Source organism: Equus przewalskii, chromosome 17 (genome assembly GCF_037783145.1).
Source record: "Equus przewalskii isolate Varuska chromosome 17, EquPr2, whole genome shotgun sequence".
NCBI lineage: Eukaryota > Metazoa > Chordata > Mammalia > Perissodactyla > Equidae > Equus > Equus przewalskii.
The window spans coordinates 26461126-26473088 of record NC_091847.1 but is presented as its reverse complement, the minus strand read 5'-3'; the positions used below and the strand labels follow the sequence as shown (position 1 = coordinate 26473088).

Below are 11963 nucleotides of genomic sequence, written 5' to 3'. Positions count from 1 at the left end.
TTGTTTTTTTTCTTGATGAATTAGAAATATAACCACAAATAAGATGATTTACAAATAAAAGTTGAAATCCAAATTTATAAATTTTTTCTTCCTACATGGAATAATACCATTCCTATCTCACTGTATTTTAATTAGCAGAGGTTTTTTGGAAGGGCATGGTACATGCTCATACGATGACTCAAAATGTAACTTGGCCTGCAATTTTCTTTCGGGGAACAGAACACTCTAATTCAAATCCATTATTAAAAAGCAGATAACATGTGCACTTTCTGAAATGCCTGTGACTTCACTCTTTTGATGTTATGTAATTATAAGAGAATGTTCATATGTATTTGCTTTTCGATTGGCACAGCATTTTAAAACTGAGTGTCCTCAGATAAAGTGCATATTTTCTTTTGGTTCATAAAGAATATTACTGGTTTATGTGTTCAAAACTTCTGTGAAGGTTTTACAATGCAGTAAGAGTGCAATTTATAGCTGTGCTTGCAATAAGAATTTCTATGTGTACCCTATATATGTAGAAAACAAAATATTAGATATTAGTTTGGGTTTTGAAAATAATAACTGGTAACTAGATCCTGTGCCTTTCCTCTGTGTTATCTTGCAACTTCCATCAGTTCTCAAGCAAAACTTTGAACTCAGTATTTTTCCAAACTTTGCAGCTGAAAGCAAATACTTTTCGTTTAAACTAATTTCAGTTAACACCATAAAATAGGGAAAACATCACCCACTTAAAAACAGCTTAAATTGCATGTACTTTGTCACTGTAAATAAATAAGGTAAACATTGACATAACTTCAGATTATTCTGGGGTTGAAAAAAATCTGCAGTTCAAAATAAAATTCTGCCTTTGGTCAACATTTTGGATGCAATTCAAAGTTTCCCATAAAATAAACATATTTTAAAGAGTGTTTTGAATTTCACTGCATAATTCCTAGCCAACAGAAATTTCAGTGGAATCTTTAAGGTTTATTTTGTGTCAGATCAATAGCCATTATACAGGAGGAACACAACCATCGAGATGCAATACCTTCCCTCTGCTTAACCCTTACTTCTGGGACATGAAGAAAAACTTCCTACAGGTGATCCTTGGGGAAATCCTCTCACAAAGTGAAACTTTCTTGTTTCTTTGTTTAATAATGAAAGTATTCTTTTCTGATAAAATGTAAAAGGGGCTGAATTTTTAGTCAAGAAAGCAAAATGTTCATTAAGATAATCTTTATGAGAGTTTTTCAGTAAAAGGAGGAAATCATTTTACATTCTGCATAATAACAAATTATTTTGAAGCATGAGCTTAAAATGAAAATACCCCATCACAACAGATTGTAAATTTTTTTCTGATGCTTTTAAAAGTGCCTCGATCATTTCTACGGTTACAGTGTTAAAGTTAAGTATTTGCTATTTTATTTAAACGTTTTTGAAAAATGAACATTCTGGAGCTTTGCAGTATTATTAAGAAAAGCTGTCCATACTTTACCATGTTGTTACATGTGTTTATCTGCTGATTATAAAATGTGTTAAACAGTATTTTAAAAACAAAAAAAAAAATGCAGAGCTGCGCTTTGATTAATTCAGTGAACAAAACATATGCTGTTGGTTCTGTTGTCTGAAATTCATATATGATCAATAGAGTGTTTTAAAAGAGCAACTTTGGCTTTGAGGCTCATACTGCCGACCATGTTCTTCATCCCAGTTAACTCTGGGCTCATTCTGTTAACTTAGGCAAACAAAATCACTTTCTGGCTGTGAGAGTAATGTCTTTTTAATACATTTTTATCTTCTTTCTAAAATTTCTTTAGGTTGGAAGCTGTGTATTGTGGTTGTTACCCACTTTGTCCCAAAGATTTGGTTTATCCCGAAATATTTCCAGGTAGCTGCTTTAACATACTTTTGTCTTTGTTGAGATTTAATACATGATTCATGCTAAATTAGAAAGTTTGAAAATAAACTTAGGCAGGAGTAATTGTTTATTTGGCAAGTCAACATGTTAGTGTTAAGGAAAATTTTATGTGTTTTAATACATTAGAGTAAGCTTATATTTACCATCTGTTCTTTTAAGATAACAAAAAAGCAAGTTTTCAAATAGCATTCTTCATTGTTAGCATACACATCCCATAATGATGGATTTTTATAAGCAGGTCAGTGTGGTTGCAATTGCTTACAGATTTTTTTTTAATGATATACACAGAGAAAAATCGAGGACTGAGAGCCACACCAAATTATTTAAACAATTGACTAGTTAATAATATGCAAGTGTTGTACTGGGTACATACGGCCATAGTACCGGTTCTTTGAAAAGAACTCATCACTAAATATATCACATATGCATTGTGTTACATTAGAATAATGTATTTTAATCACCCAAAGGAGATGTCTAAACAGCACAACTACACAGTCTTATTTAGCATTAAACATCCTTGTGAGCTGAGGTAACCTTATAAAATCATGCTTAAATAATGTAAAACACGAGGCGGCACAGCAATATGCATTTTTAATTAGTAAAGTGACTAATATCCAGTGTGTGCTTTGAGGTTTTTGTTTCATTAAAAATGTATCTGTTTTTCCTACAGCTGAATATCTGTATTCTACACCTGAACAGCTTTCAAAAAGGCTCCAGAATTTCTGCAAGAGACCAGATATTATAAGAAAACATCTCTATAAGGTAGTTATTGAGAAGAGATTTACGTGGTATAAATGCCATATTGAAGTACAAAGAAAAATCTTTGAAAAAAAACATTTAATTAACATACTAATGTTTAAAGGAAACATGCTAGGGAGGGATATTAGTTGTTACACTAACAAGGATTAATTAAACTGGATGCCAGTCGTATTAACCTAGGTCTTATGAAATACGTGCACTTAATGCACGGTACATGCTTTTTTTTTTAATTTATTGTTTTCTAAGATGACTGTCCTTTACATTTAGCCCCAAGAGGCTTATAAAAATGAACCTGGATTAATGTAACTCATTAGTTTAAAAGGAAGTAAAGGAAAGATTCTACAATTATACTAATGAGGATAAGCCTTTCTTCCCATCATAATGAAATCTTCAGTCCTCCAAAATTCAGGTGAATGACATTCGTGAAGTTTGGTGTTCATTTTTTAACGACTTGAAAGATGATTTTTCAAGAATCAAATGTTTCCCTTGTCTAGTTTAATAAAATGATATAAAAATCCTCAGTTTGTTTAGAATTAGACTGTCAGTCTCCTCTCTGAATGGCAAAGGCAAAAGGAAAACAGTTTAAATAGCATCATCATTCAGCCCCTCATTCATTATCTTTTTTCCCTTGTTTGAATCAAGAATTTTACATTGTTGAAATAACCACACAAAGAGGCCCTACTAAAAGTCTAAGTAATTGAACTGGGATAAATCTGCTTTATGAGTTTTGAAGGTGGCTCTAGGCCATGAGTAATATACCTTTTTATATTCTTTGAATGTAGCATCTTCATTTTACATAAATTCAGTATAGTTTACAATCTAGCAGTTTTATAATCCAGCATATTTTAATTTTCCTACATTAATATATAAGCTTCCTACATGAAATACAGTTTGCTGCCTTTTTTCTCTCCTTTCCCTTTTCATGGTCTGAAATACATATTTACATAGTGATACATCAAAACATGACTTTGTTTCTGCAGGAAACAGTTAAACTTCAAGAAAAAGGGAGAGAACCAAAAATGCAATTTAACACCCAATTTCAAGCTCATTATCTTTCATTGTCTATTAACTTGGCAATGGTTCAGAAGGTAGCTCATAATAGTTTAAAATGCTGACTGAACAGTTCCAGGCTTCAGTATTACTCCTTGAGTCAATACGATTGTATCGTATACATGGGAAGCCTCAGAGAGAAAACAGTCTTCCAAGGTTTATGTCCAGATTTCCTAATTTTTAAAGTTCAGTAGTGGTCTTGTTTGTATAAAATATTAATGTAGTTTCCCATATGACAGAGTATTAAAATGTTCAGATTTTGAAAATTGAAGAAACAGAATAAGTATTAATTCAAGTGGATTCATTTTCTATATATGACACAAAGCTATTTTCAATGAGTTCACCATGAAATTATCTATTTTTTTTCTTTTGGGTGAATTTTTGGTGAAGTTTTTTCTTCCCAATTTTATTGAGATATAATTGACGTGTAGCACTGTCTAAGTTTAATGGTACAGCATAATGACTTGACTTACATGTATTGTGAAATGATTACCACAATCGGTTTAGTTATCATCCATTATCTCATATAGATACCAAAAAGGAAACAAAATATTTTTTTCTTGTGATGAAAATGGTGGAGTATTTATAATTGTATTTCCACCATCAAAATTTATCAGTTTTTAACTTTGCTTCAGGTTAGACCTTATTATCCCTGTTATTTTGCATCTGCAAATGTTTAACCATTTCAAAAGTTACTGCAACAAGTTGCCTTCAGTTACAAAAGAAAACAGATCTCCAGTTGAAATGTTTTAATACAGCTACTGTCATACATAGCTATAATTTTTTATTTTACAAACAACTCCTGGAAAAACTTTGAAAGAATGTCAGCTTAGTGGTATGTTGTTAATATACCAAATTGTTCTCGTACAGCTTAAAAGATAACCTATGTCTTAAATGTTATTTCATGTTACTACATTTTACATATATTTTTAGTCAGTACATCCTAACATGCCCCATTGCAAAGTTTTATAAAGTAGTATTTCACATATTAGCATTTATAAGAATCTATAATTCATTTTATGTATTTTCTACCATGGATTATTTTTCTTATAAATCTATTATATACTTTCATATATGTGCTCATTCACAGATCTTGATGGTATCTAAAAATCTCAAAAATTAATAAATTAGTCAAGAGCTTTATGATGTGATTTTCAGGAGAAACTGGTGAAAATCACAAGAAGGACCAAAGATTTAGTTTGGTTGTTGTCATAGGATTTAGAGCCAAAGCAGAAAAAGAATGCCTTCTAAAACTTTCTAATTAATATATAATAAGTTAGGATATTTTTTCACCTTATGTTTTATAAATATACACATTTTCAGGTAACATTTGCCTTTGCTACTTAGCAGAGTTATTTTCCCCAAGGCAGTTTTTTACCCACTTTTCTTATGCAATAGAAAAGTCTTTTGTGTGCACTGTAAAGAGAATGTTGGGGTTTTTTTTACATTTATTCCATTGGACAGTGCTGTTTTGCTTTTAGAAAACATATGCTTCTAAGATCTAAAAGGATAGAATGTCTCGAATTCTTTAATTTGCTCCTTTTACATTTTTACACCTTACTCTTTTTTTTTTTTGGTTAAAAGTTTACATTTTAAAATCATCTCAACTGCTTATCATATAGAGTTCACTTTAGGATAGGATTTTTCATATGGATTCACACTTAGAAATTTAATGACTAGAATAAGGCTACTAACACTTGGCTTTCTTCTCACATGAGACATTATACTTTCAATATGAGTGAGAGTTTGGGGGCTATAACTTAAAGCAGAATTTGAAACAGAATGCTAGTAACGGAAAAGCAGAAACAGAATTTGATACTTTTTTTTCTTAAAGTGACTCTTTCTACTACAGAACACAATGCCCATGACTTCTCACCTGAAATGGTTTTTGAATTTCTTTAATTGAAGCGTTTTAAATTTCTCATGTGCATGCAAATGTGCTCTCTCTCCCTCCCTCTCTCTCTCTCTCTCTCACACATACACACACATTTTTCTTAAGATCTTTAGACAAATGCAATGCATGTAGAAATTAAATGTTTCTTAATTATTTTAAAAATCTAAAACCATTTTCTTAATTTAAGAAATCAAACCATTTCTTTAAAAAGTTTGCATCTAGGTTTAAGTCATTGATTGCAGCTTTCTTATACTTTAGGGACATTTCCTTCTCTAAGTGGATTAGACGCCTTGACTGCGTACTTGTCACATAAATAAAGTTTCATTTCATCTACAATAGAGAGCTCTTTTGTGACTCCGAAACCTAACTTGAACACAAGATTCTAGAAGCGATCATAAAATAATTAGCCCAGGATTGACTTTTTACACTAACAATAGTTCCTCCTTTTCTAACCCAAGCAAGTCTAATACTGTAAAGGTGTATTTTTTTGCCTCGTTTTTACTATGTGAATTTACTTACTGAAAATTCCCAACGGTTATATGAGATCAGTACTTTATGCTTTTAAAGAACGTTTGATCATTGTATTTTAAAATGCTTTAGAAAAAATTTTATAGACATTCCCTTGTTACCAGTATTCAAAATAGCACAGGAGTACAAATGGGCCAGTTGTATAAAATACAGACCGCCCACACTAAGGGAATAGACTTTCATCCCCATCCTATTCTCATTTACTGTTACTTACAAATTGAACGATATTCTGTGTGAAAAAAGAGATGCCATTCTTTCTTGTGCTTTATGAGAGTGACCTGTAGTTCCTTAAGATTTTTCAGATGATAGACGCTGATTTCTACTTTGTTCTCTTCAAGTTTTTCACCATTCCAGAAACCTTTATAACCTGCTGTTATTTGGAGGAGAGAAGAATTTTCAGATTTCTACCTAAAAGTGATTCCAAACAATGCTTAGGCTTACAGTTCAGACTCAGTGCCCAGAAAAACCATTTGTGGTTGTCTTAATTATATCAGGCTATATCTACCCAAACCACAGCCAAGCCACTTTACATTTCCTTCAAGAGACTGGCCACTTTATAGTCCCTTTGAATTTAAGCTTGTACTCTAGATGTGAATAGGTGTTGCTCACTAGTATTAACACTCCTCTAAAGTCATTACTTTTTACTTAAAAATGAAAACTTAAAAGCTTGTGACGTTTTTAGAACTTCTAAAATCTCTCGGCAGCACCAGAACAATATAAGGCAAATTCTCAGTCTTTATCTCTCTCTCTCTCTCCCTGCCCTCCATCCCCTCCTCCTCCCTACTCTTCTCTCTCTCCTTCTTCGCTTCCTTCCTTGATTTTATTTGGCTTGGTTTTCCTTTGATTTGTCTAAGTAAAATAAAAGCAAAAATCCTTTAGCACAATAGGTATACTTTGGGTGATTAAGATCAGTTAGAGGTTTTGGCTTCTTGTCCTTCTCTGCTACTCATTTGTAGCCTGGCTCTACGTGAACTTCTTGGCCTCTATATGTTTCATCTGTAAACTTGGAAGAATTGTTTTTTCTTAATTCTTAATAGCATTTTCCCCCTGAGGTGCTGCTATAATGAAATCATGAATATAAACCCGTTTGTAAACTTGAAGTGCTTTATAAATTCCACGTAATAGTAATGGCATTTCTCTTGTGCCTTCACCACTTAAAAGTAAAATTCACGTTAGCAAAAAGATGTATTAAGAGTGTTGTGTATCTTGTGTTTATAAAAGCTACAAGTTATGATAAACTTCTAATAGCTGTCATCCATAACATAAACCAGGAAATATGCGTGCAGCAGGATGTACCCATTTGTAAAAGAACCGAGAGCTTTCCCCTATGGCTGGAAATCCAGTTACACTTTAAACCAATCAGAAACTAGGATTTCCTGAGGTGAAGAAACTCGAGAACCATTTACTAGGTGGCTTTTTGAAATCTAATTGACGTAAATTATGCAGATTTGCGATATGAATTTTCAGCATACTTTAGTCTTTAGGTCGTTAATGCTTCTTCATTGCTTTCTCTTCTCTCCCTCCTCTTACAGGGTGAAATGGCTCCTTTTTCTTGGGCAGCCCTACATGGTAAATTCAGGTCTCTGCTTACAACAGAACCTAGGGAAGATTTGTGACAGATGGGGCTAAGTCACAAACTTGCAGCCTAAGGCAGAATCTGTAGAACTTTCCAGAGTGTGCCCATATTTACCTGATCAGAGAGAAAAGAAAATCTGCAGAGGAAGCTGAGCCTGGCTGCTTGTCATAGCTGACACAGAGCCATCTGCCACAAACCTGTGGCAGCTTCAGATCTCCAATCCCTGCCACCACCCCAACTCAAATTAAATACAGATTCCTAGAGACGTTATGATGGTTACACATGTCCTCGGCATCACATGGAGGAGACTGTTCAAAAAAAAATATGTGGCCTGTTGTATAACCGCACTCATGTATCCCATATGTGGTGCCACATTGAATTTCCGGTTGAATCCGTTTTTATCCTTTGTACTGGATGACATGGTGCCTGAATTCTTTCTTTTCGCCGACACGATAGCAGCCAAACTGCAGCTTCAAACGCTCACACTTGGCTGGGTTTCTACCTAGGTTGCCAGGTTATCATCGGAGCCTTCTTGTGTCCTCAAAGGGCCACAGGGTCTGAAAGGAGGATCGGAATGCTACCGTACTAATTGGGCAGCCATCTCAGAATTGTTTGTGGGCAAAGGGCTGCTTTAGCACTTTTAGCAAATTAATGACTCTCTGGCACAGGGGTTTTTAAGTGAAGGTATTAATAAGGGGTCTGGCAGGTATTCCCATGATTCACAGAGTTACATTTGCATTTAATTTATCTTAAAGAAAGTTGCAAGATAAACAGCTGTAATTCAGACAAACATGGGAAATACACTAAGTGGGGCCATCTTGCTCATAAAATGAACACTGAGATACTTGTGTTAATTTTTTTTTCCTGGGGTAAAAATAGAGAAATCAAAATGCTTCTAACAAAACCAGTAGTTTTGATATAAATATTCCTGGAAAATATTTGCATCCAGCTACAAATATAATCTTTTCAAGATAAATGACTTACAATTCCAATAGTCAAGCTGCTGTATTTGTTGATGTAAAGATGTTTTGAACAGCTAGATTGTAAAATAAATTTTTAATAAAGTGCCCACTGCAAGTTTTAATTAACATATCTCATTTACGTGTAAGTGTATACATCTATCAGTATGTTTCTCACTGAACACTTTCCTTGTGTCAGAGACAACGAATACAATTGTTTCTTTTCCGGATGAACAAGTATCTGTTTTGCAAATGTTTGTAAGATATTATGACATTTCCAAGATTTTTCTTTGCATTCTGGAAAGCAGGAGGTAAACATTTGTAGTCATTAAGGTAAAGTCTGTTGATAAACCATCTTCTGTTTACTGACAGGTAAATTGTAACTTTCCTAGCTTTTAAATGAATAACTTCTATACACTGCAAGTGAGGAGCAGCCAGGGAGAGGTGGGTGGACAAGCACCAAGCCTGGCTCTCTGGCTTCTGGGAGGACTGAGTGGTCTAGCAGGCATCTGAGATAGAGCAGGCAATGGTTCAGTAGGGCCCATTTGACAGGTGGCAAAATTGTAAGCAGGAAATAGAGCAAGTTCAGGGAGTCAGATAGAGTCCTGGGGATAGAAGCAGTCTTGCAGATCAAAGAAAGCAGGAGTTCAGGGTCCGTGAGGCCTGGGGATTTAAAAGCAGAAAGAGTAAGAATTAGAAACAACAGGCTTTATGTTTGCACAGAGTCCTCTCCCTAACCAGTGTGAGATCCATAATGTATGATGGACATCACAGCACTGGCTTCGAGTCCTAGCTTGTAGGGAAGTCACTGAACAAATTACCTCCTCACCCATAAAACAAAAGTCTCCGGAATTATTCCAGAAGTCCCTTCAGGTCTGAGACTGTGGAACTCGGAATCTATGAGGTGTGCTCCTTTTGAGTGCAAAAGTTAAGATATAAATATGCATGGGTTTCTTAGACACTTCTCCTGGACAGGGTTTATCATCTAATGAGATGAACTAGACCAGTAAATTCGCATCTGTCAGAAAGGTGCCATGTCATAGATGACGTCTTCTCAAAATAAAATTATCTCACAGCTGAGAAACAGTGCTGACTTCACTACGTTTTACTGTTCTGAAAATAATGGGCTCACATTTTACAGTGGATAAGATCTTATATGCACAACTATCCATATATGTTTTCTCACTAATTGATGGGAAAAAAACATTAACTACCTTTCAGATAGTACATCCAAAACATTTAAATATTTTCCTGATTTTGGCAAATAGAATATTGAAAGTTACTTGTGTATGGAGTTTTTTTTTTCCTACACCCATAAACTCAAATGTCATCTTAGCTGTGGCCAGCATTCCTTCTGGAATAAAAATTTACATTAAAGTTGCCACTTCTTAAAACTAAGCTGTCAGATTTGGTATTAGTGCAAATAAGCAATAAAAAGTTTTGTAAATGTGTAATTCTTAACATTTGAAAAGATAACCATATCCGTGTGTGTGTGTGCGCACACGCACGCACACGCTTCTCAACACCCATGATATGGTGGAATGGAGTGTTATTAAGTAAGTTAACCCATATTTTGTTGAAGTCAGAGGATAACTGAGAATACAAGTTGACTCTTTAATTCCTGTTTCCCTTACTTTCACCGCAGTGATCAAGCACTCCCATTATTTCTTATTTTGAGTAGGGTTGTTGAAAATTTTGATCTTTCTTTTTTAAACATTCAATTCTGTTAATTTTATTCTTTTAAGATAAATCATTAAACCAATTTTAATTTTAAATATCTTTTAAAAGTCTGCCCATTATCAAGACCTTGACAAAATGTCCAGGATGCTTTCCCTGAACGTACCTAATCTGTGTTTCTGGCTAAGTGTTTTTATACTAAATAGCAGGGCACCTAGTTCTTAACCAATTCATTTATACCATGTTGATCAGGAATAGGTCAGAAGAGCTTTCTCAAAAATGCTCCTACTTTAATAAGCATCCTTCAAATACAATTAAGTTTAAATGCTCTGCTCAAGCTCTCCATTCTTCAGACAGGCCACATAAAGATGGCAGCAGAGTCAGCCAGTCAGTGGAAACTTGTAGCCATGGAGGGCTGCATAGATTCATTTCAACACCTTGAAATGCATCTGGAAGCAAAGATTTCATTTTATGTTGAAGGTGTTAATTATATTTGATATTTTTAAAAGTAAAATCTGTTTTTGAGGAAGCATCTGCTACCCAGAAATATTATGAGCCACAAAAAATTTCTCATTTAAGTCTCAAGATACTTTCTCTGGGTGATAGAATCAGTTTTCAAATGATAGTCCATGCTGTCTTTTAATGTTGACATATTCTGAGTTTTATTCTTCTATTGACTATTGACAAGCGTCACTCTAAGTGCCTTTCTGTTTCACTGGAAAATTGGGTGGTATTTAATATCAGATTTTACAAGTAACAATGAAGAGAGTACATGATAAACTACTGACATAAACATGTTTCATTTTGAAATTTGAACTGAGATGTGGGACAACTAATGCTTCTAGAATGCACCCTCCCTTCAAAGCTATTCATTGAAATGTAACTGGGAAAGTTTAAAAACATGCAAACAACTCTTCATATTGCTCAAAGATATATACATTTGTGATTAAAGTATAACAAAAAGCATGAGAATTAACATGAAATTTACAAGAATGATTAAGTCAGAGGAGGAGAGAAGAAAGAACAGAGCTAGAACTGGGAGAGGCATATTCTCTGTATGGTTAGTGCTCTATTTCCTAAACTGAGTCATAGTACGCAAAGGCTTATTCCTACTCTTTATGACTTGTCACATGTCTTAAATGTTATTATTGGATAGATCTTTTGATAGGAGTTATGAATCCTTTGGTTAGTTTTGCTCCCATGCCATCCTTAACATTTCTTGACTCTAAACTATTGATGGACTCAGAAAACCATTTTCCCTGGACAGTGAGAGAAATTGCCCTAATTGCCAGTTTTGCATGAGAAGACTTTCCTCTGCTTACCAGGAGCCAAGGACTTAACCTTGACCCTGAAACAAATCATACTATGAAAAGAGTTGAACCTGACTGTCTGTGGAAGGTTCCTTTTTCCTGGGGCTGCTGATCACCATTTCTAACTAATGCTTGTGGCGTTACAAATATAAGATGAAAAATTTTGGCTCTATAAACTCCCCTTTGAAGGGTAATGAGAGGAGGATGAAGAAAAGTGTTACATGAGCCAGTCTTTTTCATCTTGGAACATCCAGAGCTTCATGGCAGAGCACAGAGCTGTCTGATCTAACCACTCTGCCCACTTGCTGTA

General features: G+C 34.3%; 1 protein-coding gene across 43 annotated transcripts in view; it reads left to right on the top strand.

Annotated features, from left to right (window-relative positions):
• Positions 1 to 11963, top strand: part of GTDC1 (glycosyltransferase like domain containing 1) — a 424081-nt gene that overhangs the window by 357643 nt on the left and 54475 nt on the right. For 30 of the 43 annotated variants that reach the window (XR_011528723.1, XR_011528722.1, XR_011528719.1 and 27 more), the window contains 2 exons: positions 1800 to 1870; positions 2571 to 2662. Coding sequence is in view for 38 of the 43 variants with exons in the window: in XM_070581300.1 (XP_070437401.1) it covers positions 1800 to 1870; positions 2571 to 2662 (163 nt within the window). In the remaining 5 variants the exon portion in view is untranslated. Of the gene's footprint in view, positions 1 to 1799; positions 1871 to 2570; positions 2663 to 7663; positions 8805 to 11963 lie in introns of those variants that run through there. The other 13 variants (XM_070581296.1, XM_070581309.1, XM_070581298.1 and 10 more) reach the window with 1 other exon arrangement.